Raw genomic sequence first — 24,648 nt, 5'->3', positions numbered from 1 at the left:
ACTACAGAATTTTTCATTGAAGTTGGGGTTATTTTTTGTTAGGACAAGGGAAAGCAATACATTTAAAGAAATGGAATTCATAACTGTTAAGATGGTTGTTCAGTTTATTCTGGTAAATACACCTGTTCTTCAGGGCTGCTGTTGGTACCTGACCATATAAGACAATAAACAATAAATCATGCTAATATAATAGGGTATATCATGTTGTCCCTGAACAAGGAACAGGTGAAAAAAATAACAATATGACTACTTTATACATAACTTTAGATACGTGATTTGCTGAAGGTGTCTGGTATTAAAAGCCTGAGAATACAGTATTTTGGAGTTTACATTGAAATCTGAAGTAGACTACAGTAATAATAAAACAAAATAGTGCAAGTTTATTCTGTGCTGTTCATATTAAACTACACTTCAAGAAAACGATTGAGTTCTGCATGTTAACTGAGTGTCTACCTATCCTCTTGGTAGGGAACCAGGTAAACTAAGCTATCTGTAGTCAAACAGTTTCCTTTTTTCATATGCTAAATAACTTTAATTCTTCATTTTTCCTAAAGTGGATGCACAAGATATGTCTTCTTTCATCCACCCTTGTCAGCCACTGATTCGTTGCTGTGAAGGTTTATTCAGACTTCATACTAAATTATCTTGCAAATTTTAGGTTATGTCTGTTTGATTCTATAAGTAGATGGTGGCTACTCGGGGTTATTTTTGACTGCCTGCACAATTTTATCGTAGTCTTCAGGTATCACTTTTACGTTGCAGTACCGTTTAGCAGCTTCCTAAATTCATAAGGCCCCTAAGCTATAATCCGTAGAAAATCTTTCAGCCTACAACAGAAAATTGTTCATGTTTTGTAAATGCACCACAGTGCACGGGTAATTCTAGTATATTACCTGTCCTTTAGGCTGCAGCCCAGCTCTGAAGGGGTACAGTGGGGTGTTAACCTGGTTCTGATCTGTCTGCAGATAGAAGTATGTGAAGAGAAAGCTGCTGCCGTCCTTCCAGCTTCTTGCATCCAGCAGTTGGACAGTGGTAACTGGAAAGAGAGGCTTGCCTGCATGGAGGAGTTTCAGAAGGTAAGTTTGTAGCAGTTGATAAGAGAGGCAGGTAGGGAAAGAGAAAGAAGGCAATAATTTCTTCAACTTTTTAGGCTTGGATGGCTCTTTTAGAAGACATGCCGGTAGTAGTGATATGTTAAGCACTTCAGATGGATTAAACAATACTTGCAAAAGTCAAACGGCTTACATGGTTTAAATTGGCTCTTATTCCATAACAACAGTGGAGTAAATCTTTTAGTTTAATGTCGATAGTTATGCTTCTGTCAAAAATATCGGTATGTGGATTAAGGATGCATAGAGGTCTTCTTAAAACACTAATTCTAATGCTTAATCTCAGAGATAACTAGATTTAAGCAAAAACTTTTGCAATGACTGGGCAAAACCAGTTGCATGTGAATCCCTGATGATTATATGTTAGGCAGCAACTGATTACAATACTAAAATTTCAGTTGGCAAACAGTGGGTGTTTGAAGCTTTATACAATACCAGCAGTCTTCACAGCTGGTGGTGAGTGTTTCATGTAGTTACAAACAAAAAAAAATCATATGCCACTCAAATGTGAAACCTGGCTTTCTTCCCATGGTATCTGTCGTAAGACCTTTGAGAGTTCGCATGCAGAAAGGCATCAACTGTAGATGTACAAATAGTTCATACCCCTGCACCATTACAGTTGCAACTGAGTTTTAATATTTTAGTGGAAAAGGTGACTAACTAAAGTAATGAAATCGTGACTGGCTGCACTGAAATGCTGCTGCAGAAGCCAGCTTTACTCAAATACAGAGATGTTAACAGTTTCAGTGGACTCAATAAGCCTAACAACAAGTGAAAACAGTAACATAGATTACATTCAGGCTTAATCTCTGCTGTATGGTCAGCATTCCAATGTGAAAGGTGTATAGTATACTTCATCATTAAAAAAAAAAAAGCAGCTTGTTTGTTTGTTGGGTTTTTTTTTTAGTGAAGTGTTAAACTTCGAGGGCTGGAATGGCCAGTAGTGGTTGTAAGGACACTTTAATTAAAGAATATACAAAGTGTAGCAATATGAATGCTGTAGTTTAAATGTTGGCTCAGTCCCTGTAAAATGGGTTTCTTTTAAAAGTGAGTCTTACAGGCTCTTGTAGCGGCTTTTCAGGTAAATTCTTATGCTGAGAATTTCTGCAACTTAGTTCAGCATTAAGAAAATAGTTACAGGACAGTTGAGGTAACTTTTGTTTGTGTTTTGGGTTTTGTGTCACTTGTGACCCACTGGTTAAATTAATGTTTATCCTTTAGGCTGTTGAGCTTATGGAGAGAAGTGAAATGCCTTGTCAAGCTCTAGTAAGAATGCTGGCCAAGAAACCTGGTTGGAAGGAAACAAATTTTCAGGTAATGCATTATCCTTTAACAGTCCTTTTTTATTATTTAATGTAGGTTTTGTTTCCAACTAAAAGGCTGTATGTGCATATATGTCATTGATGACAGTCCTAGCAGCATGACCACAGTTGTATCTGTAGTCAATGAGAATATAAACTTTAAAATTAGATTTTATTTCCTGCTGATGGTTGAGACTTAGAGACAAATTTGAAGATATCTGTATGTATTTTTTGTGTACGTGTGTGTGAATATGTGTAGATACGAGCTCTAAAAGTAGATAACGGCTGCCCAGTTTTATTCATTGTGTATGTATGTGTAGATAGAAAAGTATGTATTTGTATGTAGATACACAAAACCATATGAATACAAGTATGTGTATATAAAATATGTATTTGTGTACACAAACAGTTTGTGTGAACACAAACACTTTTGTATATTCAAATGTGCATATATACATTTGTGTGTGTGTATACACACAAATAGGTATTTTATGTATACATAGAATAAAAAATTTGTTCCAAAATACATGAAGACATGAGTAACTTCCTTGCTGTTGTGGACATTCCAGGTGATGCAGATGAAACTGCATATAGTTGCATTGATTGCACAGAAAGGAAACTTCTCTAAAACTTCAGCCCAGGTTGTGCTGGATGGTCTTGTAGACAAGGTTGGTGATGTGAAATGTGGGAGTAATGCAAAAGAAGCCATGACAGCAATAGCAGAGGCATGTCAGTTGCCATGGACTGCTGAGCAGGTGAGTGAGCAGCAAAGGTATTCTTCCAGTAAATAAAATCAGAAATGCTATGTTGGGTATTTGGTCTGAGGGAAAGAATCCTAAATCTCTGATTTTTCTCTGTTGCCTCAAAGTGATTTGTTTGCTCTCAAGATAAGGCAGAAGTTAAATGCAAGTTCCTCCAAAGGAGGAAATAATGAGTAGTAAATCAGTATTTTGCTGAAATACTGACAAAGCAGGTACATGTCCATAATAAAGGTACCTCTGGCTGTCTTAAGTACTTCAGGAACTTCTGGTTCCATTCAGTTGCAACTGTATTGTGCTGCAGTGACACAACAAATTCTTCCTGTTGTGTTACCCCAGCTGTGTACTTGCAATGCTCTGTGTTTTTTGCAGGTGTCTTCACTCCTTTATTACATTGCTTTGTTACCTGGTTTGCCAGTGAAAATTTAGACTTAACTCTCTTGTGTTCCAGGTTGTGGCTATGGCTTTCTCTCAAAAGAATCCTAAAAATCAGTCAGAAACTTTGAACTGGCTTTCAAATGCAATTAAGGAGTTCGGCTTTTCTGGGTATGTTTAAGTAAATTGCTAAGAGAAACTTGAATGAAAATGTTACTAATCTAGGACTAAGAAGTGCTGTTGTCTGTCAAATTGGTCAGAAGAGGGTGGCTGCAATTGCATCTGAACTCTTGTTCCTTAAACTCTGGTGCTAGCTCTGTCAGGTGCTCTTCTAGCTCTACATGTGTAAATGAAAGTATCTGACATTACTAATAGGATACTATTACACTACTAATGCTTTATTCATCACGGGGCCTTCTGTGAAGACGTTTTTCTTAAACTTTGTATACTATAGGAGTGGGTTGGGCAAGGAGCTCTGGTATTGCATATCTGTGTTCCCGTTCTACTTTGTACCTGCACACAGGTGGATCACTGTATTTTACAGTTTAAAAAAACCAAACCTGACAGCCTACAGAAGAGTACATACCAGCATGCTTATTGCCCTCTTTGGGTGAGATATTGAGGCTGCTAACAGGATGAAGTTTTAGCCTAAAAAATGGCCATTGTTGCATCTGGTGCTGCAAGGGTAAAAAATGGATTCTCTGTCAGAAACAGGGATAGCATTCCTTAATCTTTAATCACCAGTCTCTTAACTGAATGTGGTCAAGCACACGTAGTACAGTTTACTCCTGAGAACAAAATTTCTAAGCAGTGAAGGCTTCAAATATTAATTTATTTAACTGCTTGGGCAGTTACTATGCCTATCCAAGTTGTTTCGTAGCTACTAAGTGGAAGTAACATTGATTAAGTCTGGAAAATAAACTCTCTTCTTCGGTAGATTCCCCCAAAAGTATGTATTTCCAGCAGGGTGATCTGTGCTACTAGAACAGCAGTGTTTGAGGCTGCACAAAGGAAGCTTCTGTGATTGCCTGTTTTCTCTGCTATTGAATTCAGTGGTGGAATAGAAGACTCAGTAATCTTCTAAACAGTGCTTTCCTTCTCTTGTAAATTTCTTTTTGAAATTTGTGCCTTTTTCTGGAAGATCCTGAGACAGACTTAAGAAAAAAACCCACCACCCCTCACCTTTATTATGTAGCCATGTATGACGTGCTTAAAATGGTTCTAGACATGTGCCTTAGGATTTCAGTCCTAGTAATCATATGAGTTATGTAGTTTAAGAAACTTTCCAACTGTAATAATAGCAGTCTTTGAATATGAATTATCTTCTGTTTATTGTATTGATTTTCATAGTAGGTTAATCCTCAAACTGACCTATTTCAGTAGTTATTTAAATAGCTACTGTTTGTACTGTACCTGTGATGCTATTTTATAAGTGCAAATATCTTGTGCTTGTAAGTTAGCTGTATGAATATATTTTTCTTTAGCATATTGTGATGATTTTGTTTCTTGTTGGTGCTTCCTGTGTTGCGTTTTATTTATGGGGATACCTTTTTCCCACAGACTGAACGTCAAAGCTTTCATCAGTAATGTGAAGACAGCTCTTGCTGCAACTAACCCAGTGAGTAAATCTAGAATTTTAATCCTGAATTATTATCAATCCTTAGTTTGAAGACTGAGTGCTATTATCCTCTTTCTGACAGGCTGTGAGGACTTCTGCCATTACCTTGCTGGGAGTCATGTATCTTTATGTGGGACCTCCTTTGCGAATGTTTTTTGAGGATGAGAAGCCAGCCCTTCTCTCCCAGATAGATGCAGAATTTGAAAAGGTATGAAGTATAGCTCTCCTACTGCCAAGTATCATTAAAACTACTTGGAAACTTCAGTAGCTGGAATCTGTAGTAATATTGTGGTCTATCCTGTATTTTTTTAAGTGAACCAGATATTTTAAGACAGCTCACTAAAGACCTGCAAAGTCATTATGTCTAGCTATGTCAATAGTCACTTTTTTTGTGACGAACTTCAACAGTTTCTGGTTTTGTTTGAATAGCATAATCTTTTAGAAATCTGTCGCCCTGAAACAGCACTTTCATATCATGCAAGTGTTATTTTTAATGTCAAATGAAAAACTGTAAAATAGCTATTTCTGATTTTTGTGTTGCTTGCAGATGCAAGGGCAGACGGCACCAGCCCCGACTCGTGGCATTTCCAGGAACAGTGTGGGAGGTGGGGATGATGGTGAGGAAGAAGAACAAGAGGATGTTGGGAATGATGTTGTGGATCTCTTGCCAAGAACAGATATTAGGTAGGTTTGGATTCTACAACCTGAAGACATACTTCCACTGCAGTACAAAAATTTGTGTTTATAAACACTTTCTAAGCAGAAATCTGTGGTGTTATAGCACTCGAATACTAAGAGACTAAGAAAACGGGCTTTTTACCTTTTTTCTCTTACAGTGATAAGATCACAGAGGAACTAGTTTCTAAGATTGGGGACAAAAACTGGAAGATCAGAAAGGAAGGTCTAGATGAAGTGACAAGTATAATTAATGATGCTAAGTTCATACAGCCAAACATAGGAGAACTTCCAGCTGCTCTGAAGGGTCGTCTCAATGACTCCAATAAAATCTTGGTAGGTTATTCAAAATTCTGTTTCAGCTGTTTCCAGCTTAGAACTTAAGTCAAGCTATTTATGATTTCTGAACCTTGCTTATTGCTTAGTCTGTTACAATGTCATGAAACCAACAGTTGGAAGACAGTGAACTGTGTATTTCTAGATCATATGTTTGTCTGTTTTTATAAATATTTGCCTATGTCTGTGCTTTGTATTTAAAAAAAGCCTTCAAAAAAGGGAAAATTACTTCTGCTCTGAATGTAATGTAAGCAAATCTAAAACAAACAAATAAAAAACCCCCTAAAAATTAAGTTTGAATAATTGTTCTGCTTGTGACAAAAGTCATGAGTCATTTATTTGAAAATATTTTTAGTTGAATTTTAATTTGCTTAGAATATAGAAATAACTTTTATCTATCTGTGTGGTGAATTTGAAATCTGGAATAGATGTCACTGAGCAGTAAAGCCTAGGTGTAGAGCAGTGTACAGCTTTTCCCCATATGACTTGGAGTTCCGTGCACATGGTTGTGACAGTATTTTATTCAAAGCCTTTTTGTTTATGTGCAGGTGCAACAAACACTGAGCATTCTTCAGCAGCTAGCAACAGCAATGGGCCCCAATATCAAACAGCATGTGAAAAATTTGGGCATTCCTGTCATTACAGTCCTAGGCGATAGTAAGGTAGGACGCTCATCAAGATCTTTCCTTTTTGCCACTTGCTATCTGAGCTATGCCTGAGAATAACTGTTGCCATTTGGACTTGCTTTTGAGAGGTGGATGGTAGTTAAAACTACTTTTGGAAGCTTACAAATTAGTTTGGAAGGTTCTTGCCTAAATGACAACTTATTATCCAAATATGAGTGTGTGCCTGAATTTATATTCTGCTTGAGATGTATTCTCCTGCTTGTAAATAAACCCAGTAAGTATCATAATTCAATGAATTTTAAATGAAATGCGGTTACTGTATCATAGAATCATAGAATGGTTTGGGTTGGAACAGAGCTTCAAGATCACTTGTTTCAACCCCCTGCCATGGGCAAGGACACCACCCGCTAGATCAGGTTGCTCAAAGCCTCATCCAGCCTGGCCTTGAACACTTCCAGGGAAGGGGCATCTACAGCTTCTCTGGGCAACCTGTTTGAGTGCCTCACCACCCTCACAGTAAAGAATTTCTTCCTGATATCTAATCTAAATCTCCCCTCTTTCAGTTTAAAACCATTGCCCCTTGTCCTATCGGTGTTCTCCCTGATAAAGAGTCCCTCCCCATCTTTCCTGTAGGCCCCCTTCAGGTACTGGAAGGCTGCTATAAGGCCTCCCTGGAGCCTTCTCTCCAGGCTGAACAACCCCAGCTCTCTCAGCCTGTCTTCACAGGAGGGGTGCTCTAGCCCATTGACTGTTTTTGTGGCCCTCCTCTGAACCCACTCCAACAGGTCCATGCTCTTCTTATGTTGGGGGCCCCAGAGCTGGATGCAGTACTCCAGGTGGGGTCTCATCAGAGCGGAGTAGAGGGGTAGAATCACTTCCCTCAACCTGCTGGCCACGCTTCTTCTGATGTAGCTCAAGATGTGGTTGGCTTTCTGGGCTGTGAGCGCACATTGTCAGCTCATGTTGAGCTTCTCATCCACCAGCACCCCCAAGTCCTTCTCCTCAGGGCTGTTCTCAATCCATTCTCTTTGCAGCCTGTATTTATGCTTGGGATTGTCTTGACCCACGTGCAGGACCTTGCTCTTGGCCTTGTTGACCTTCATGAGGTTTGCATGAGCCCACCCCTCAAGCTTGTCCAGACCCCCTCTGGACTGCACAACTTGATGTCATCAGCAAACTTGCTGAGGGTGCACTCAGTCCCACTGTCTTTGTTGCCAACAAAGACGTTAAATAGCACCAGTCCTGGTAGCACCCAGTCCCTGAAGAGCGCCACTTGTCACTGGTTTACACTTAGACATCGAGCCATTGACCACAACTCTTTCAGTGTGGCTATCCAGCCAATTCCTTATCCAGAGTGGTCCATCTGTCAAATCCATGTCTCTCCAATTTAGAGACAAGGATGTTGTGCAGATCAGTGTCAAAAGCTTTGCACAAGTCCAGGTAGATGATGTCAGTTGCTCTTCCCTTATCCACCAATGCTGTAGTCCTGTCATACAATGCCACCAAATTTGTCAGACATGATTGTATGCATACTTCTCCTTCTGAAAATACACTACACTCAACACTAATCAGGTTTGCTTGCTGAAGTTGTTCGTAGAACTTTTGTTCGTTTAGCATATCACTGTGGATTCCAGAGTACGTTGTTGTCACTGTGTAGGAGACCTTTGATCTGTAGGTAGAAACAGGACATTCGCAACTGACACTGAAGCTTGTATGTCAGTGCCTAGCTTGTCAAGATGCTGTGTCAAAATCAAAGCTAGGACCATGGGAAAGAGCTATTTGAAGGAGGCTTGGGAAGATGCCAATGTTCTGTGTCAAAAGTCACTGGCAGTTATCAGAGGTGGCATACTTCAGATGTCTCTACTCTGAATGTAAGTAGGAACAAAAGCAGAAACTGGATCTACCTGTCTCAAGCAATGGAAGGAATAGGACTGGTCCTAAGGCTAGATAAAAACTCTTAGTTCGAACTGTTTTCTCATTAAGCATCTTAAAGAACTGAGATTTTTCACGTGATTAAGTTGTATTCTTTTATTCACCAATTACCTGGAGGAAATGGCAAGTTCCCTTGAGTTCTAAGAACATGGATTAAGGATAAGACCAACTGTGATTAACTTGTACTGTTGCTAAAATGCATAATATCAATGTTACTTATAAGCACTATAATGCTGATAGAGGATTGTATACTTGTTACTACTGCAACAATGTTTGAACTTTTTTTCATGTACTACAAGATTTACCCAATTTATCCAGTTGCCAGAGTTATTGAAGATGAGTAGGGCCCTACTTTGAAATGTTGATAGTGGACCTACTGAATAGTTAAGGAAAATCAACAACTTGTAGCATGAGTATAGATAAATTAAGTTTGGGTGATGGGAGCCAAGGCCTCATCAGGCCGATGAGCGTCTCTACCTGCAGTGCATGATTTGTTTCTTTTCCTCAATGAGATTAAAGATGGGACAAGTTGTTTGCAAGGATGCTCACTTCTTGTTTAGATACATGCCTGGATGTTACCTGTGCATTTGAAATTGATTCTTACTAAAGCTAAATGAATCTGTTATATTATCAGCTTGCCTCAGAAATTCAGCCTATAGGAGAGAGTTGTATGTATGGAGTCATGTCTATACTGATAACGTTTTGAAGAACCAGGCTGTTAAGTATTCCATCTGACTTGTCATAACTTCACATAGCTGCTTCAAAAAAGGATGCTGTTCTACATTTTGCTTGGAAAAAAGCAGTAAAGATGGAAATTGGTAGGAGTTAGAGGGCTCCCCTGTTCCTGACTTGACTTTTGCTCATGTGTGTCCTAAGTAAGAGTGCCCTAATAACAGGCTTCATAACCCACTTGCTTTGATTTGTGAATGTGCTACGTCTATTTTAAGCATTACAAAAATCACTAGCCTTATTCTTTAGCTTGTTGTAGGGTTAGGAGACTCCCAAAATTCTCATCAATGAATGGTTGCAGGTACGAAGTGCTTTTAAAGATACCCTTTGTCCCTTTTCATTAAACTTTTTTTTTTAATTATGGTCAATAAGTATAGTGTCTGATTCGGTGATTTCTGCAGTGGATAAATCACTAAAACTAAGTTCTTCTGAATCTTAAACTTCTCAAGCAGTGAATGAAAATAGAGATTTCAAAGCCTGTGATGTAGAAGCTTTTTCCTTTCATGTGAAGTATGAATTGTTGTAATCTTCGGACCCCTTTTAGGATTATTCTTCTTAAAGCTTTTTTCTTACTACAGAATAACGTTCGTGCTGCTGCACTAGCAACTGTGAATGCCTGGGCTGAACAAACTGGCATGAAAGAGTGGTTGGAAGGGGAAGACCTGTCTGCGGAGCTCAAAAAAGAAAATCCTTTCCTAAGACAAGGGGTAGGCTTCTGTTAAGTAAACTCTGTGTGCGTGTCTAATCAAAATAACCTTACTTGCTATGGACTGTGTTTATCTATGCAGACTGAAATGACACAATGCTACTATTACATGAGTAACCAAGTAGCTGTGTCTTCGTACTGACATAAAACTGTTAAATGTCAAAAAGCTAATGATGAGCTTTCCTCCTGCATGACGGTTGTCATTTGGATTTCAGTACCTCTGAAAAGAAACTTTTGTCTCTTTTGATCAGCATTTTAAGAGCTAGTGTGTTTTCCCTCAAATTAACCACATGGTGGTGAAGACCAGAACTGAAGTGGAGGCATTAATATGTTTGAGGTTGATAAAATGCAGCTGAAATTCTGATGTTACTTTCAAAAGGAAGAAACAGCCCGTGCAGTCTTAAGAGACCAGACTCCAAGTTTTAAGATAGCTGTGTATTAACATACTGTACTTAACTTCAAAAAAAATTTTTGATTACTGACAGATGTGATGTTGGTTAAGAATATTAGTCTGAACAAAGGTTGGGGTGGGGTTTTTTTCCTACTTACATAGAGGTATTTGAAGGACTACTATTTAGGCTCTTGTGGCCTGACAAAGCACTGTGAACGCTTCTTCAAAAACTTTTATTTTAAAACTTCCTTTCAGCTTCTTGGTTGGTTGGCTGAGAAGTTGCCTACCCTCCGTTCTGTTCCTTCTGATGTACTCTTGTGCGTGCCTCACCTGTACTCCTGCCTTGAAGATCGAAATGGGGATGTGCGTAAAAAGGCGCAGGATGCCCTGCCTTTTTTCATGATGCATCTTGGCTTTGAGAAGATGGCAAAAGCCACTGGCAAGCTGAAGGTATTTCTGTCACTAAGATTAGATAACGTGACCTTGAATGAGTGGATATTAACACGTCACTCAGAATCTCATGATATGCCATCTTGAGTCATGTAAGCTTGTCTGGATTTAATATTTTCAGGGGTGCTGAAAATAGTATCACAAGTCTGTGAGTTAAAGCTTTCTCTACTTCAGAAAGACTACAGCTACCACAGGTTTACCACTTCAGGAGCCTGACACTTAGTCACTCTGCTTTTCTTCTGAAAAAAATCTACCTGCAGATAGCTTCCATACCAATTGTTGTCCAACGGTATGCCTTTGAACAAATGCTCTGAGATGGCTTCTAGCAATTTAGGGTATCTTATGGACCCTTGAGTGCTGAGTCACTGATAGGGCACTCCATTAACATAATAGGACTGCTCACCTAGAACAGATTGCTGGTTCACATGTTTCCTATAGGTCTTGCAGAAGAAACTTTATGGAAGGGTGTTTTATGTCTAAACAGAAATATCTGAAGACGTTGATGTTTTAAGATAAATGTCCTTGAACGTGCTAAACAGAGAATAGCTTATTTCTAACTACTGTTATTTTCCTTGTCTGTGGCATGTATTAGTAATCAGTATCGCTAATCTTTCCAAACTTGTTACTTCTTTTACCCCCCGCTCCATTCTCTAGCCAACTTCCAAAGACCAGGTACTGGCCATGCTTGAGAAAGCCAAAGCCAACATGCCAGCCAAACCAGCTCCTCCTGCTAAAGTGTCTTCCAGAGTGGTAGGGGGAGCAGCTCCAGCCAAATTCCAACCTGCATCAGGTAACCTCTCAAGTTCTGTAAAATAACTGAGAAATGGGTGGGTTTTGAAGCTTTTTAACATGCCAGAGGAAGAAACATACTTAGCGGGAGGAGAAGAATTCAGTATAGTTAGGGTTACAAATAGTGGTGTAATCTAGTGAGTTCCGTCTACGGCTCTGGTCTTACTTGCAGTTGAGTCAACTTCCACTGTAGGAGGCTTTTTCTTTTCCACACAACCATCTGTCAGCTGCTCTTTGAAAATGTCTACTTGGTATTGAAGCTAAAACCCACAGACTAGAGGGTTTGGTTGGTGTTTTTTTTTGTAATACTAATCTGATTTTAACATAACACTTCTTAAAACGTTTACAAATTAATTTTTATCTGGACTCAGTATAGTTCACTATGGGGCTACGAGAATGCCTGTGCTGATGCAAAAGAGTGGGTAATAGGATTAGGGGACAGTCAAAGTGATTTGAAGAAGCAGTCTTGCCTTATCTCTCTGCTGGGGCTAGCTTGCTTGCTCAAACTGGGTTGCAACTACAGCTCTAGACATCAGCCTGCACAGTAGATGTGCATGTGCATTTTTAAATTGTTTTGATAATGACAAGTTTGCTAACATGTTATGATCTTAATTATGAAAACTTTATATGCTGACATGGAATTTAAGGAACTTCTTTCATGCGTCTAAAGTCCTTGGACCTGTGTGATAAGTGTATTGTATCCATGAACAGTTTTTTCTTGTGCCCTAAGAATGGAAAACTGGGTTTGTTGGTATTTTGAAATGGTCTATTGTTTCTCCAGCACTTGCTGAAGATACGGGGTCCAATACCATGGAATCCAAGCCTGATCCTAAAAAAGCCAAAGCAGGAGGACCTCCCTCTAAAGCTAAGGTATGTTGATTTAATTTTGTATAAAATCGGTTCCGTTAAGTTAATAACTGTAGTTGGTTAATGTATTATACGTAGAAGAGTATAGCTCTTGCTAAGGACTGCTTTTACTGAGAATCTTTATGCTTGTCTGAGTTCTGAAATGATGAGTGTTCCTGTATCACTTACATAACACTACTTCTGTCATTACATATTTAATTCTTAAAGTCTGTGTTGCCAAAAATGCAGTATTGTGAGCAGCTTAGTCCATATTCTAAATCTGCTTGGCCTCCTTGGTTTCGTGCTGTTGAGAATTTATCTTATGATTGCAGTTCCGATGTTATACTTCGAATTTGTGGTTAGATTTTTCTGTTGTTTTGTGTTACAGTATTTTTTTTGTTATTAACTTTAAAGTTTGTTCTATGGGTATAACTAAAAAAGAAAACAAAACAAAAAACACCACAACATGTTCTACAGTCCTGTTGCCTCCATTGTCTAAAGTAGTGCTGTAATGAGAACCTTTGATGTAGGTCCAGATTCATCGCAGGAATGAACAGAACAGACCTTGAAGGGTGTTGTACATTTTCTTGATGTATTCTGTCAAAAGTCTGATGCTGGAGTTAATGCCTTTGCTGTGAATGCATTAAAAGGTTTAGAATGGTAACTCTTAAGAATTAATAACTGTCTAACAACAAAGCCTTTTCTGTGGCTTATTTACAGCAGTCAGATGTTAATAGCAGTATGTCCAAGGGCAATACCAGCTTGTCCAAAGTTAATACAAGCCTCAGCAAAGGCAATAAAGGCAATACCAGTCTGACAAAAAGCAAATCTATCAAACAGGTACCATGCCGGGTTTTAGGGATGTGTGTGGGTGACTAGCACACTGGTTGAGAGTGATGTGTCGTACTTCACAGGGTACTACTGCGCACGCTGTCATGGATAATTGCTTCCACAGCAGCAGAGCACATACTTTTAAAATTCTAATCAATGTTATTCTTCCAGCTTCTCTCTGGCTCTTGTACACATAGGCAGCATGAGGTTGGCTGATATGTAATGCTTGCAATTGCTGGGACTGAGGCATATGTATGTCTTGTGTTGCCTGTTAATACCTCGCTTTTTTCAGGGTGTGCAGGGGAAAAAAGTGCTAAGCAAGCCTAATCTGAAGGAAGACGATGATAAATCGGGTCCTATTTTTATCATAGTCCCAAATGGGAAAGAACAGAGGATGAAAGATGAGAAAGGTTTGAAGGTGAGAAAAATCTGAATGTATTCACAAGTTTTGAAGGAGTGTAACTTTAACTTATTCTTTTGTTTTTTAGAATTGCACATGCTGTGGCATGAAAGTGCTAGTCTCTGTCCATCCCTTGGATTGATTATCTAGTTCTTCAGTTGACTTTCACCAGTATCTGTTTTACTGTGGTGTTTCTCTTCTGATTTCCAAATTTTACGTTTGCATTTATACACTCTCAACAAAAGCCAAAGGCCCTTTTTTCAACTTCCAAGAGATGGTCTTCAGTTGTGAAGAATCATCAAGTTTTTATCTGAAAACAGTCCACTAATTTCGGAGTTCTAGGATACATTGTAAATGCTTTAATAGACTTATTTTGAACAGCCCTGCTTAGGAAGCTTGTCTTTTGTAGGGAAATCTGTTATTAAGACATGCACGTTATCTGTAACTTGCTAGCAAATAGGCCTATCTATAGCTTAAAAACAACCACTTTAATTAAGGCCTAAATAAAATTGCTCCATGTAGAGAAAACTTCATGTAAGCCAAGGTGAACAAACACCACTGAATTTTTCCCATTACTTGTTGATAGTAAGACTTTGAAAACTAATTCTAAAGCAGAATTAAAAGGGATGGAATTTGCGGATTCTTTCAGGAAGAAAAGGTATTGCTTGCTTTGAGTTACAAATGCTGCCTTTTACAGGTGTTGAAGTGGAATTTCACTACTCCTCGTGATGAATACATTGAGCAGCTAAAAACTCAGATGTCTAGCTGTGTGGCCAAATGGCTACAGGATGAGATGTTTCATGCAGACTTTCAACACCACAACAAAGCACTGGCTGTTATGATTGAGGTAAGTTTGGATCTGTGGTAGTAGATGACATTGTATAGAATTATTCTCTGCTATGAAAGATTCTACTTGAATTAAAATGAAACAGGAATTCTCTGAGGAGCTAGGGGTCATTGTTCCATGATGTTGAAACCTTAACATCTATATAGAAATAATTTTCAGGGGTATGATGAAGTTGGTATTAATATTTCTTGGGAGAAGGGAAAATTTCCTCACTTCTCTTAGAATTTCAGAAAGCTGTATAAGTTAAAAGTCAGTACTTAACTTATGATTCTAGGAATCAACCAATAAATGTAGACCATCTTATCAGGCATAGATTTTCCTTATTCTCTGTTCTTTTCTTGAACAATGTGTTTCAGTTTGCACAACCCCCGTTTTTTTTTTTTTTCTCTCACTTCAAGCACTTGGAGAGTGAAAAAGATGGAGTCATCAGCTGCCTGGATCTGATCTTAAAATGGCTTACCCTGAGGTTCTTTGATACCAACACAAGTGTCCTGATGAAAGCACTTGAATACCTTAAATTGCTTTTCAATTTGCTGAGTCAAGAAGAGTATCACCTTACTGAAAATGAAGCATCCTCTTTCATCCCATACCTTATCCTAAAGGTACAGTTCACTGTATAGAAACTAACCTTATTTTTCATGAGGAATATGGCAGGATACCATCAAACAGTGTAATATGTTCTTTCCGAATATACTGTGAAGGTGTTAAATCTCTTTTCCCAAGTAATAAGTGAATATGATGAGAGGAAGTGGCCTTGCGTTGTGCCAGGGTAGGTTTAGATTGGATATTAGGAGAAATTTTTTTAATCGAAATGGTTGTCAAGCATTTGGAATAAGCTGCACAGCGAAGTGGTGGAGTCACCATCCCTGGAGGTACTTAAAAGACAGGTAGACATGGCGCTTAGGGACACGGTTTAGTGGTGGACTTGGTAGTGTTAGGTTAATGGTTGGACTCAATGATCTTAAAGGCCTTTTCCGACCTAAATGATTCTATGATTCTGTATTGCATATTTGCCTTCAAAAGCCATTTACCAAAGAGGATTTTTGCATTGAGAATAATTCTGCCTTTTCTGACTTTATTTAGAGTAATCGACAGTATCATGAGACTGTTTAAAATATTCTGTATTTTGTCTCCTCTTTGACTTTTCCACTAGGTAGGAGAACCGAAAGATGTTATCCGCAAGGATGTACGTGCCATTCTGAACAGAATGTGTCTCATCTATCCAGCCAGCAAGATGTTCACTTTCATCATGGAGGGGACAAAATCCAAAAACTCAAAACAGCGTGCAGGTGGGAAATGTCATGATAAACTGGGCAATTGCAAAGTACTTGAAATTGCTTTGTTTTGCATCTTGAAAACCACAGCATAAAAACACTTGGTGGAATGTGAGATTTGCTTATGTATAGCATTTTATGCAAATGTTTGTAAGTGTTTAAAGGATCGGATTTTAAAGTAGTATTATCTTGCTTTTTATTTTTGGTGTCTTTGTACCCTCCAAAGATGAGCAATCTGTTAAATTACTCTTGGCATTAGGATTATGAGTCTCCCTTGAGTAGGCTTGTTGTCTTAGTGACACAGTAATGGGGAGAACAGTGGCAATACTATTGTCCAAATGACGAAGGGAATCAGTTAATCTGATCAAGACTTTGGAAAAAAAAATGTCTCTACAATGTACATCTGTCTCAACTTTATTATAGAAATTATTTGTGGTGTGGTGTTTGTAGTTCACACAACTTCCTAGTCACCTTGAGAATATCTCATCTTGATATAACAAGAAAATTAAAATATATACGTAATATAGCATTGAAAGCTTATGACTGTCTAAACTACCTAGATGTGAAGTTAACTGTAACATTGCTTGTATATGGTAGTAGGAAATATCTGAAGGGATAACTGACAGCTTTTAAATGCCAGCTGTGTGAAGTAGTCTGAACCTTTAGTTTACTATTCATCCCATAAATCACCCGGAGTATATCTATCGCCACCATTGTGATTGACACTTGTCTACAGTGAATGTTCAAGTTGTGCAAGCAACGCAGAAACTGGGAGGGCTCTGTTCCCAGCAGCTTTAAACTTGAATGTGCATGTGTCATTTTTCTTCCTTTAGAATGCCTGGAAGAGCTTGGATGTCTGGTTGAATCGTATGGTATGAATGTATGCCAGCCAACTCCAGGGAAAGCCTTAAAAGAAATGGCAACTCATATTGGTGATAGGGACAACACTGTACGCAATGCTGCACTGAACACCATTGTGACTGTCTATAATGTTCATGGCGACCAAGTGTTCAAGCTGATTGGAAACGTGAGTGTAACTGGAAATAAGCTTTTTTCAAACTTTTTTTTTTAAATCCTTATGCTTTTGTAGGGGATTAGCACTGTTTTGCTTATGATTGGTCGTGGTACGTCTTGCTCTTGGTGTCAAGAGCATTTTGTAATGTTGAAAATAACTTGCTAAACTACACTAACTTTTAGATCCTCTAAAAGTTAGTTGGTTAATTCCTGATTGTGGGTTATATAACCTGACTGTTCATAAATGAAAAACTAAATTGGAAGAAATGAGCAAAATGCTGACTTCTATGGAAATTAAATTGTTTATAAAGAGCAACTTGAATTATAGTGAACGGTATAGGTAACACTTGTGATTTGTAATGATATTTAGGTAGCTTGCTTGACTGAAAAAAGGCTAGTTGTTGGGGCTCCATCAAGTACTCTCAGCTTTTGGGTTTTTTTTTATGCCCATCTTCAACTGCTTTGCAGTTGTAATCTGGTAAGTTCAGTTTGCTTGCTTTATCTGACTGCACTCCAGTGCTTAAGGTCTGCGTCAGTACTGCGTTGATTTGTATTGCTGCTGTTTTGTTCTCTGGAAATCATACTTAGCTGTGTCACCTTAAGTGCAGTAAAAGTTAAAGGTGACAAAACTCAGATTCCAGTCTCCAGCATTGGAAAGCTACTTCACTGTGCTGTCTAGAATTACTGTGCATAAAAGATTAAGTGTACTGAAGTCTAACCTGAATCAAGAGCTGTTAGACCATTTTCTCCTCTTCTGTTCTCTGAATTTGTGGTCTTGGTAATGTTTCTAGCAGCACTTAAACTGATAGGAATATGATAGATATGTTAATGCCTGTACTAATTTTTTGTGTTGTGTTATATGCCGCAGTGCATACAAGCTATGGGAGGCATATTTTATGGACTACAATGAGCAGGGAAGCAAGGCTGCCTTTTTTTCTTTCCAACTTCCTGAAATGTTGAAGTTTAATTCTTATTGAGATGGTTACCACAGAAAATGGGAGTCACGTTGATGTTGCATTTTCGTTAACACTTTAGACTCCCATCTCAACTATTGTTCAGAGTGCAATCTGCCGCCTCCTCAGTGTTGCACAGTCCATTAGCTTTTGTTTGGATTTTCAAGATTAAGAAAAGAACTGTAACACCTGAACTATTCAGCCCCTTCTAACTGTGGCTTTCTGAACTTCAGTATGGTCTATCTAGTCCCAAAATGTATGGCTTTTCAGGAAGGTTTCCAAATCATTGGGATGCTGGGGAGTACTTCCCACAGAATTGTCACGGCTGCTATTTTTGAAATGTAGTTATTGGTAACTTTCAGTCCTGTGGGTAAGCAGATGAATATGATTCTTCTCACTGCATGAGTTGGAGTGTTCAGTTGGCTTACTTTGTGTTCAGGTTGAATTATGGGTCAACTGGACCCTGGCTTCTGTGGCAGGGTCCATAGTGTTAAAGCATTGCCTGGGCTCCTAATAGGGGATATAGAAAGACTTGTTTCTTGGAAATTATGCGGACTAGAAATAACCGTATTCAGTACTACATCTTGTCAATATGGGTTAATTAGTTCCTGAAGTGGCATCTGGCAGTCCAGAGTGGCCCGGTTAGATTGCTGCTAGATGGTAGTATTGACAGTTCCTATCCTTGGTATTAGAGAACTTCAGTCTGCAGTAATAGTAATAAGTGATATACCTCCTGTGGGTGACCAAGATTGCTAAAATCCATGCAACTCAATTTGAGTGAAAGTGTTGTGCGTTACAGCTTTCTGAGAAAGACATGAGCATGCTGGAGGAAAGAATAAAACGGTCAGCCAAGAGACCGTCTGCTGCTCCAGTGAGGCAGGCAGAGGAGAAACCTCAGCGTACTCAAAACATCAGTGCTAATGCTAGCATGCTGCGGAAGGGACCAGCTGAGGACATGTCCTCCAAACTCAAGTATGTAATGATACATTGCGGTCTGAAACCTGCATAGTTCATGTGCTAATATCATGTGTGGCGATGTTATTTTAGTTCTATCATCATCTTTGCATGTTGTGAAAATTGGCCAAATAATGTAAAACAAAATGTCTGAAACTTTTTTTGTCTTGTCTGTCTTGAAATCTTTCTAAATGGTCTTGTGCCTTTTTTCACTGCTTCTCCATGGACAGAATTATGTATCGCACTTATAGGATGTAAGTACTGCCCACTAACTCCTTGGTAGCAAGGCTCTTGTATCTTTCAATTTCTATCCTAGTCATCCCTTCCTGAGGGTGACAGGCTTATTATGGTCAATTCTAGGTTATATACAGGTTATATTACAGACCTAAGGAAAAGAAAGACACCAAAAATACGGGGTTCTGCCAAGGTGACTATAGATCAGACTGCAGGCAGACATGGCGCTTCCACTTTAGGCAGCTGTTAAAAATATCGCGAGAAATTCCTATGTGTTACGTTAAACGTAGTGTTGATTGGACCCTGTTTTTAACTTGTTAGGGCACAGAACTGGATGAGGATGTGTGAGTTGTGGAGCCTGGGGCAACAGTACCAGAAACAAAAAGCTCAGAAACAGTATTCCTTGCTACCTGCTCATTATCTTGGAATAAAAGTCCCTGTTGAGAACTATGTATTAGAACATTTCTAAAAGCTAATATACAACACAAGTCGTATAAGATGCTGGGAGTCCTAAGTTCAGATGAGCTTGCAAGGTTGCTATGTACATATGGGTCCTAGCTATCACTTAAAAAAAAAAAAGCCACTCATAAACTTTTAATGCTTTATTCCATTAATGCTACTTTAAACTGTGCTAGGCATCTCTCAAAATGAACCAGTCCATACCTATCACAGATGCAGGGGGGTCTCATGGTGGGTTATAAGAGAAACTAAGAAAGCAAGTAACTAGCAGCTGCTGTTCTGGCCTATAAAAGCTTGTTTTACTAATGCCTGGGGGAAAGGCAAAGGGGGGTATTAGGGGGCTTGAATAAAATCAGAAATTCAAAATCTGTGCTATTCTATTATGAGAGCTTTAGGGCTACCAGTGGATGCTAGTGCTAGTACTCTTGCCTCCTGTATATACATAATAAACACCTCTCTTCTGGTTTCTGTAGCCAAAATCGCAACATGGGCGGTCACTCTGAGAGCACGCATACAGTTCCACGAGAATTTCAGCTGGATCTTGATGAAATTGAAAATGACAATGGTACTGTCAGATGTGAGATGCCAGCACTTGTACAGCACAAACTAGATGACATCTTTGAGCCAGTTTTGATTCCTGAGCCCAAGTGAGTCTAGTTCTAACTCCTAAGTGAAACCAGTAGGGCTATTTAAAAACTGATTTGGGAATCTGAATTGAATTGAATTGCTAGTTTCTACATTCAGACTTGTTTACACAAGAAGGTAGTGTCACCTAATTTCAAGAGAGATTTCAAAGCGACAGCCTGTTGTACTGTTCTGTAATCTGGAGGGCAGTTATTTCTAATGAAAAACCTGAGTTCTGCTTATGTGTTTTTTTAATAGTAAAAGTATATTGAATTTGTAAATGCATCATCAGTGTCTTTACAAGTAGTGCAATAGATATGTTAAAAGGAATGATTCCTTCTTTGAGTATCCCTTGTGAAGAATGAAAGCCTTTCCCTTGTCTCTAAAGCGTCATTGAAATATAGCATTTCAGTGTAAACTAGAGCTATCTCTCCAAAGAGTAACGAATCCTGTTTTCTTCAACTGTTTAGAATCCGTGCTGTGTCCCCACACTTTGATGACATGCACAGTAGCATAGCTTCTACTATCAACTTTGTCATTTCCCAAGTAGCCAGTGGTGATATAAATACAAGCATCAAGGCTCTGGCACAGGTAAGAGAATTAAGGTAGCAACTGACAACACTATACTAAACTGTTTGTCTGCGAGGGTGATGAGTTGCACTGTGGTGGAGCAATCATGTCAGGTGACATGGGCTCTGCTCAGAATCTCCCTGATGACAAAACTAAGTGCACAGGGGCCATCTGACTCGCTTTAACAATAGAAATTCCACTTGGGTGATGTAGGATAGACTCTTAACACAAAAGCACTAAGAAAAAAAATAAAAGTATCTCTTTGTTTTTTGTCTACTATCTGTGCTACAAGTTTGATAAAGCCAGTTAAGCCAGTGAGAATTAACTTTTAAATGTAAACTGTTTCAGAGATCCACAGCAAAAGATTTATCTTGCCTCATAGCTTTTACATGTTTTTGGTGTGGATTTAACTACTTAAAAGTATTTTATCCAGAATATTTCATAAAGCTATTAATTCCAGAGTCCATAATGCAGCATTTCATATTTTCATTTGTGTACAGGATAGGATTGCAGCTCTGAAAGATCAATTAGTTGTATTTGGATTAGGAATAGCAGTCTGTGGCTAGTGATTTCAGGTTAAAGCTTAGAATACAAGTGCCTTGGCAAATGGATTGGTCAGGGCAAGACCTTTTTTATAGAAAAGTTTTAAAATTGTAGTTATTTTGCACTGTTTGCATTATGTTGAATTTACTTGAGTGTTTTGTTTTTAAATCTTAGATTGATGAGGTCCTCAGACAGGAATGCAAAGTAGAAGTTATGTCTGGACACATTGACCAATTCCTAATAGCTACCTTCATGCAGCTTCGGCTAATCTACAATACACACATGGCAGATGAGAAGCTAGACAAAGATGAGATAGTGAAACTTTACAGCTGTATTATTGGGAGCATGATCACGGTAAGGCTTTGACCTGAAAGTTAAGGTGAAGACCAAATAATTTCTGTGCGGAAGTTGAAGGAGAATGGAATGTCTGTCCGTACATGACCTGTATCTAGGTTAGCTTACTATTGAGTCTCACTTATGAAGGTTTCATGCTAATTGTTTGCTTGCAAATGTACTTTTTGAGGGAGTGGGGAACAAGAAACTGGGGAACAGAAGAAGATCTATTTGTTGTTTTCTACAGAATATAGCCACTCTAACACTTATTAAGCTCTGTTTTAATATTCCTTGCCTTTTGAGCGCTTGATTGGTGGCCTAAGTATTTTCAGAAGACACAGTAGAAATAACTTTCTTCCTAGTTGCATTTTTATTTTGTTGGGGTGGGGATGTCAAATGGTTTGACAGTGTAGTCTAGGGAAATCCCTATATTAAAGCACTATGTGAAGGGGGAAACTTATAATATTGTCTTCAATTTGTAGCTATTTCAGATAGAGAGTCTTGCTCGAGAGGCTTCCACTGGTGTGCTGAAGGACCTAATGCATGGTCTTATTACATTACTGCTGGATTCTCGGGTTGAAGACCTTGAGGAGGGTGTGCAGGTCATCCGATCAGTGAACCTCTTGGTACTGAAAGTTCTGGAGAAGTCTGACCAAACCAACATCTTGAGGTATGTAATGAAAATTGCACAATCACTGCTTCTCTTCACCCATTCCTGTGTATTACTTGAGTGGCTAAGATTGCTTCTTAGTTATTCCGTAAGCAAGGAACGATATCTGTAGGATCATTCAGGCTAATGAAAAATTGTTACTGATCATCAGTGGTGATCAGAATTTGACTGCACAATCTGTGCAGCTGGAGGCAGGCTAAAAGAACCAGCGTAGTAAGATTCTATATGCTTTGTAGTTCAGCAGACTGCCTCTTAAACTCTTGTAAATATACTAGAACGAAAGAGCTATGACATAAACTGCTGGACTAAGCCCAGTCTCTGGTGTGGGGAGTTAGCCTTTTTTTGTGTGTGTAGCACTTTGTGTGTGTAACTATTATAAACTTATTTCTTCTAGCGCTCTGCTTGTTTTGCTCCAAGACAGTCTGCTAGCAACAGCCAGCTCTCCTAAGTTTTCAGAACTTGTCATGAAGGTGAGCCTGTAGTAGAGGTTTTCAACTTATTTGATTTATCTGAATCAACTTAGCTGAAAGAACAGATATATGAAAAAGAAAAAGTGATCATAACTTAATATGTTTCTTATAACTCTTATAAAATTATAATCTTATAATTAGATGTTACATATAGTGACTTCATGTTTGCCAGGAGGGAGCTTAACACCTGCTAATAGTTTACAGAAGCTTGTGTGTACTAATAAAAATGCCATACAGATATGTGCAGTCACCTGCTGGGCTTATTTGCTTAGGCACAGCACTGTACAATAGATCGAATCAGTCCCAGGCTGGAGCTGGCTTGTATTTTGTCATCTCTGAGGATAGGAAGAGTGAATATGCAAATGTCTGTGTTTAAAGCATGGATGTAATCTTTTTGTATAATACAGCACTGTTTTGTAACTGGTTAGATTTAACCTCATTAAGAACACCTAAGTTGTCTCTAAATCACAAGACCTTGGGCTGTGTGTGGGTGTACATAGCATATATGCATTATCTGCTGAAACTTCTTCACACAAAGGATTCAGTCTCCTGTTGTTGGTAGAGAAGTCAGCACTACTTTTATGCATCAGCTCTAAAGAAGGACCTGGATACAGTACAGCTAGTTACAAAGAGAAAATGCGTACCAGTGCAAATATAACTTGAAAGACAAACATGGTGTGTGTCTGTATGTGGTAACAGAGTAAATGGCTCAGTGATAGTTTTGTGTAATCTCTCCTTATATAATCGAATGCTCATTCTCTGAGTTGTCTTGCTTTAAGTCAGCCTCTCGTTCCAGTGTCTGTGGAGAATGGTGCGGCTTCTTCCAGAAACCATTAATACCATCAATCTGGATCGGATTCTACTGGATATCCACATTTTCTTGAAGGTCTTTCCCAAAGAGAAGCTGAAGCAATGTAAGAGTGAGTTTCCTATAAGGACACTGAAGACTCTGCTTCACACCCTGTGCAAGCTGAAAGGGCCCAAGGTTAGAGCAGTCACTAGTCATGCACTTTTAAAGTGGGTGTTCATGCAATCCCTAAACTCTTCTGTTTTTTCTCCTTTTAGATCTTGGATCATTTAACAATGATAGACAACAAAAATGAGTCTGAGCTGGAGTCTTACCTGTGTAGAGTAATTAAACACTCCATGGACCAGACTGGAAGCAAAGCTGATAAGGATACAGAAAAAGGGGCTTCTCGCATAGTAAGCAATGTAAATGTGTTGGTAGGGAGAAGGAATGTAAGGCAATTTATTTAAGAAACAAGTTTAACTTTGTGACTGTGGAATATGAAGTAGTAATTGCCTTTCCAACGTGCAGCTAGTGTTGGAAATACTCTTCCGGTTTCACTTTTATTTATGGCTGTTTTGGGAGCTTGGAGTGTGTTTCTGTTATTACCTGAATATTCCCATATCCCAGGATGAAGTGCTCTCCAGGACATTCAAGTGTGCAGCGTAGGTTTTATGCTGCCTGCTACTGCATTTGATCTATTACAAGTTAACCATACCCAAACCAGGTTTTAAACGCTGGCTTCTCATCACAGCTTGATGATGTCCTTACTCTCATTCTGTGTAAACAAGTGGCTGTGTAAAACCCTAATTGCTTCAAGATTTTCTTCATCTTGGAAGCTCTATGCAGCTAGAAGGTCCGAGGGGAGGACTCTGCATTTGTCTAACTTCCTTCATTTTTATTCACTTTGTTTTAGAAGTCTCTCTTTATTTATTTTTTTTAGGAGGAAAAGGCTTCGAAGGCCAAAGTCAATGACATCTTGGCAGAAATATTTAAGAAGATTGGCTCCAAGGAGAACACTAAGGAGGTAGGTGCTTCCTTCCT

The 24,648-nt window shown here is 38.8% G+C and overlaps 1 protein-coding gene and 1 non-coding gene across 8 annotated transcripts in view; both read left to right on the top strand.

Moving 5' to 3' along the window:
• Positions 1-24,648, top strand: part of CKAP5 (cytoskeleton associated protein 5) — a 54,814-nt gene that overhangs the window by 24,395 nt on the left and 5,771 nt on the right. For 4 of the 7 annotated variants that reach the window (XM_054197942.1, XM_054197939.1, XM_054197940.1 and 1 more), the window contains exons 15-42: positions 966-1,076; positions 2,331-2,423; positions 2,980-3,165; positions 3,620-3,714; positions 5,104-5,161; positions 5,244-5,369; positions 5,709-5,845; positions 5,998-6,172; positions 6,721-6,834; positions 10,038-10,166; positions 10,812-11,006; positions 11,661-11,796; positions 12,577-12,665; positions 13,362-13,481; positions 13,765-13,890; positions 14,570-14,719; positions 15,118-15,321; positions 15,873-16,008; positions 16,827-17,020; positions 18,760-18,932; positions 20,081-20,254; positions 20,702-20,822; positions 21,519-21,698; positions 22,160-22,347; positions 22,742-22,817; positions 23,614-23,802; positions 23,883-24,029; positions 24,548-24,631. In XM_054197942.1, the coding sequence (XP_054053917.1) occupies positions 966-1,076; positions 2,331-2,423; positions 2,980-3,165; positions 3,620-3,714; positions 5,104-5,161; positions 5,244-5,369; positions 5,709-5,845; positions 5,998-6,172; positions 6,721-6,834; positions 10,038-10,166; positions 10,812-11,006; positions 11,661-11,796; positions 12,577-12,665; positions 13,362-13,481; positions 13,765-13,890; positions 14,570-14,719; positions 15,118-15,321; positions 15,873-16,008; positions 16,827-17,020; positions 18,760-18,932; positions 20,081-20,254; positions 20,702-20,822; positions 21,519-21,698; positions 22,160-22,347; positions 22,742-22,817; positions 23,614-23,802; positions 23,883-24,029; positions 24,548-24,631 (3,906 nt within the window). The remainder of the gene's footprint in view (positions 1-965; positions 1,077-2,330; positions 2,424-2,979; positions 3,166-3,619; positions 3,715-5,103; positions 5,162-5,243; positions 5,370-5,708; positions 5,846-5,997; positions 6,173-6,720; positions 6,835-10,037; positions 10,167-10,811; positions 11,007-11,660; positions 11,797-12,576; positions 12,666-13,361; positions 13,482-13,764; positions 13,891-14,569; positions 14,720-15,117; positions 15,322-15,872; positions 16,009-16,826; positions 17,021-18,759; positions 18,933-20,080; positions 20,255-20,701; positions 20,823-21,518; positions 21,699-22,159; positions 22,348-22,741; positions 22,818-23,613; positions 23,803-23,882; positions 24,030-24,547; positions 24,632-24,648) is intronic. The other 3 variants (XM_054197943.1, XM_054197945.1, XM_054197944.1) reach the window with 3 other exon arrangements.
• On the top strand, positions 20,872-20,982 carry LOC128909698 (small nucleolar RNA SNORD67). Its single transcript, XR_008466473.1, has one exon. It is a non-coding gene; the product is annotated as a small nucleolar RNA SNORD67 (small nucleolar RNA).

This window comes from Rissa tridactyla, chromosome 4 (assembly GCF_028500815.1).
Source record: "Rissa tridactyla isolate bRisTri1 chromosome 4, bRisTri1.patW.cur.20221130, whole genome shotgun sequence".
Classification (NCBI taxonomy): domain Eukaryota; kingdom Metazoa; phylum Chordata; class Aves; order Charadriiformes; family Laridae; genus Rissa; species Rissa tridactyla.
This window is presented reverse-complemented; position numbering and strand designations above follow the sequence as displayed.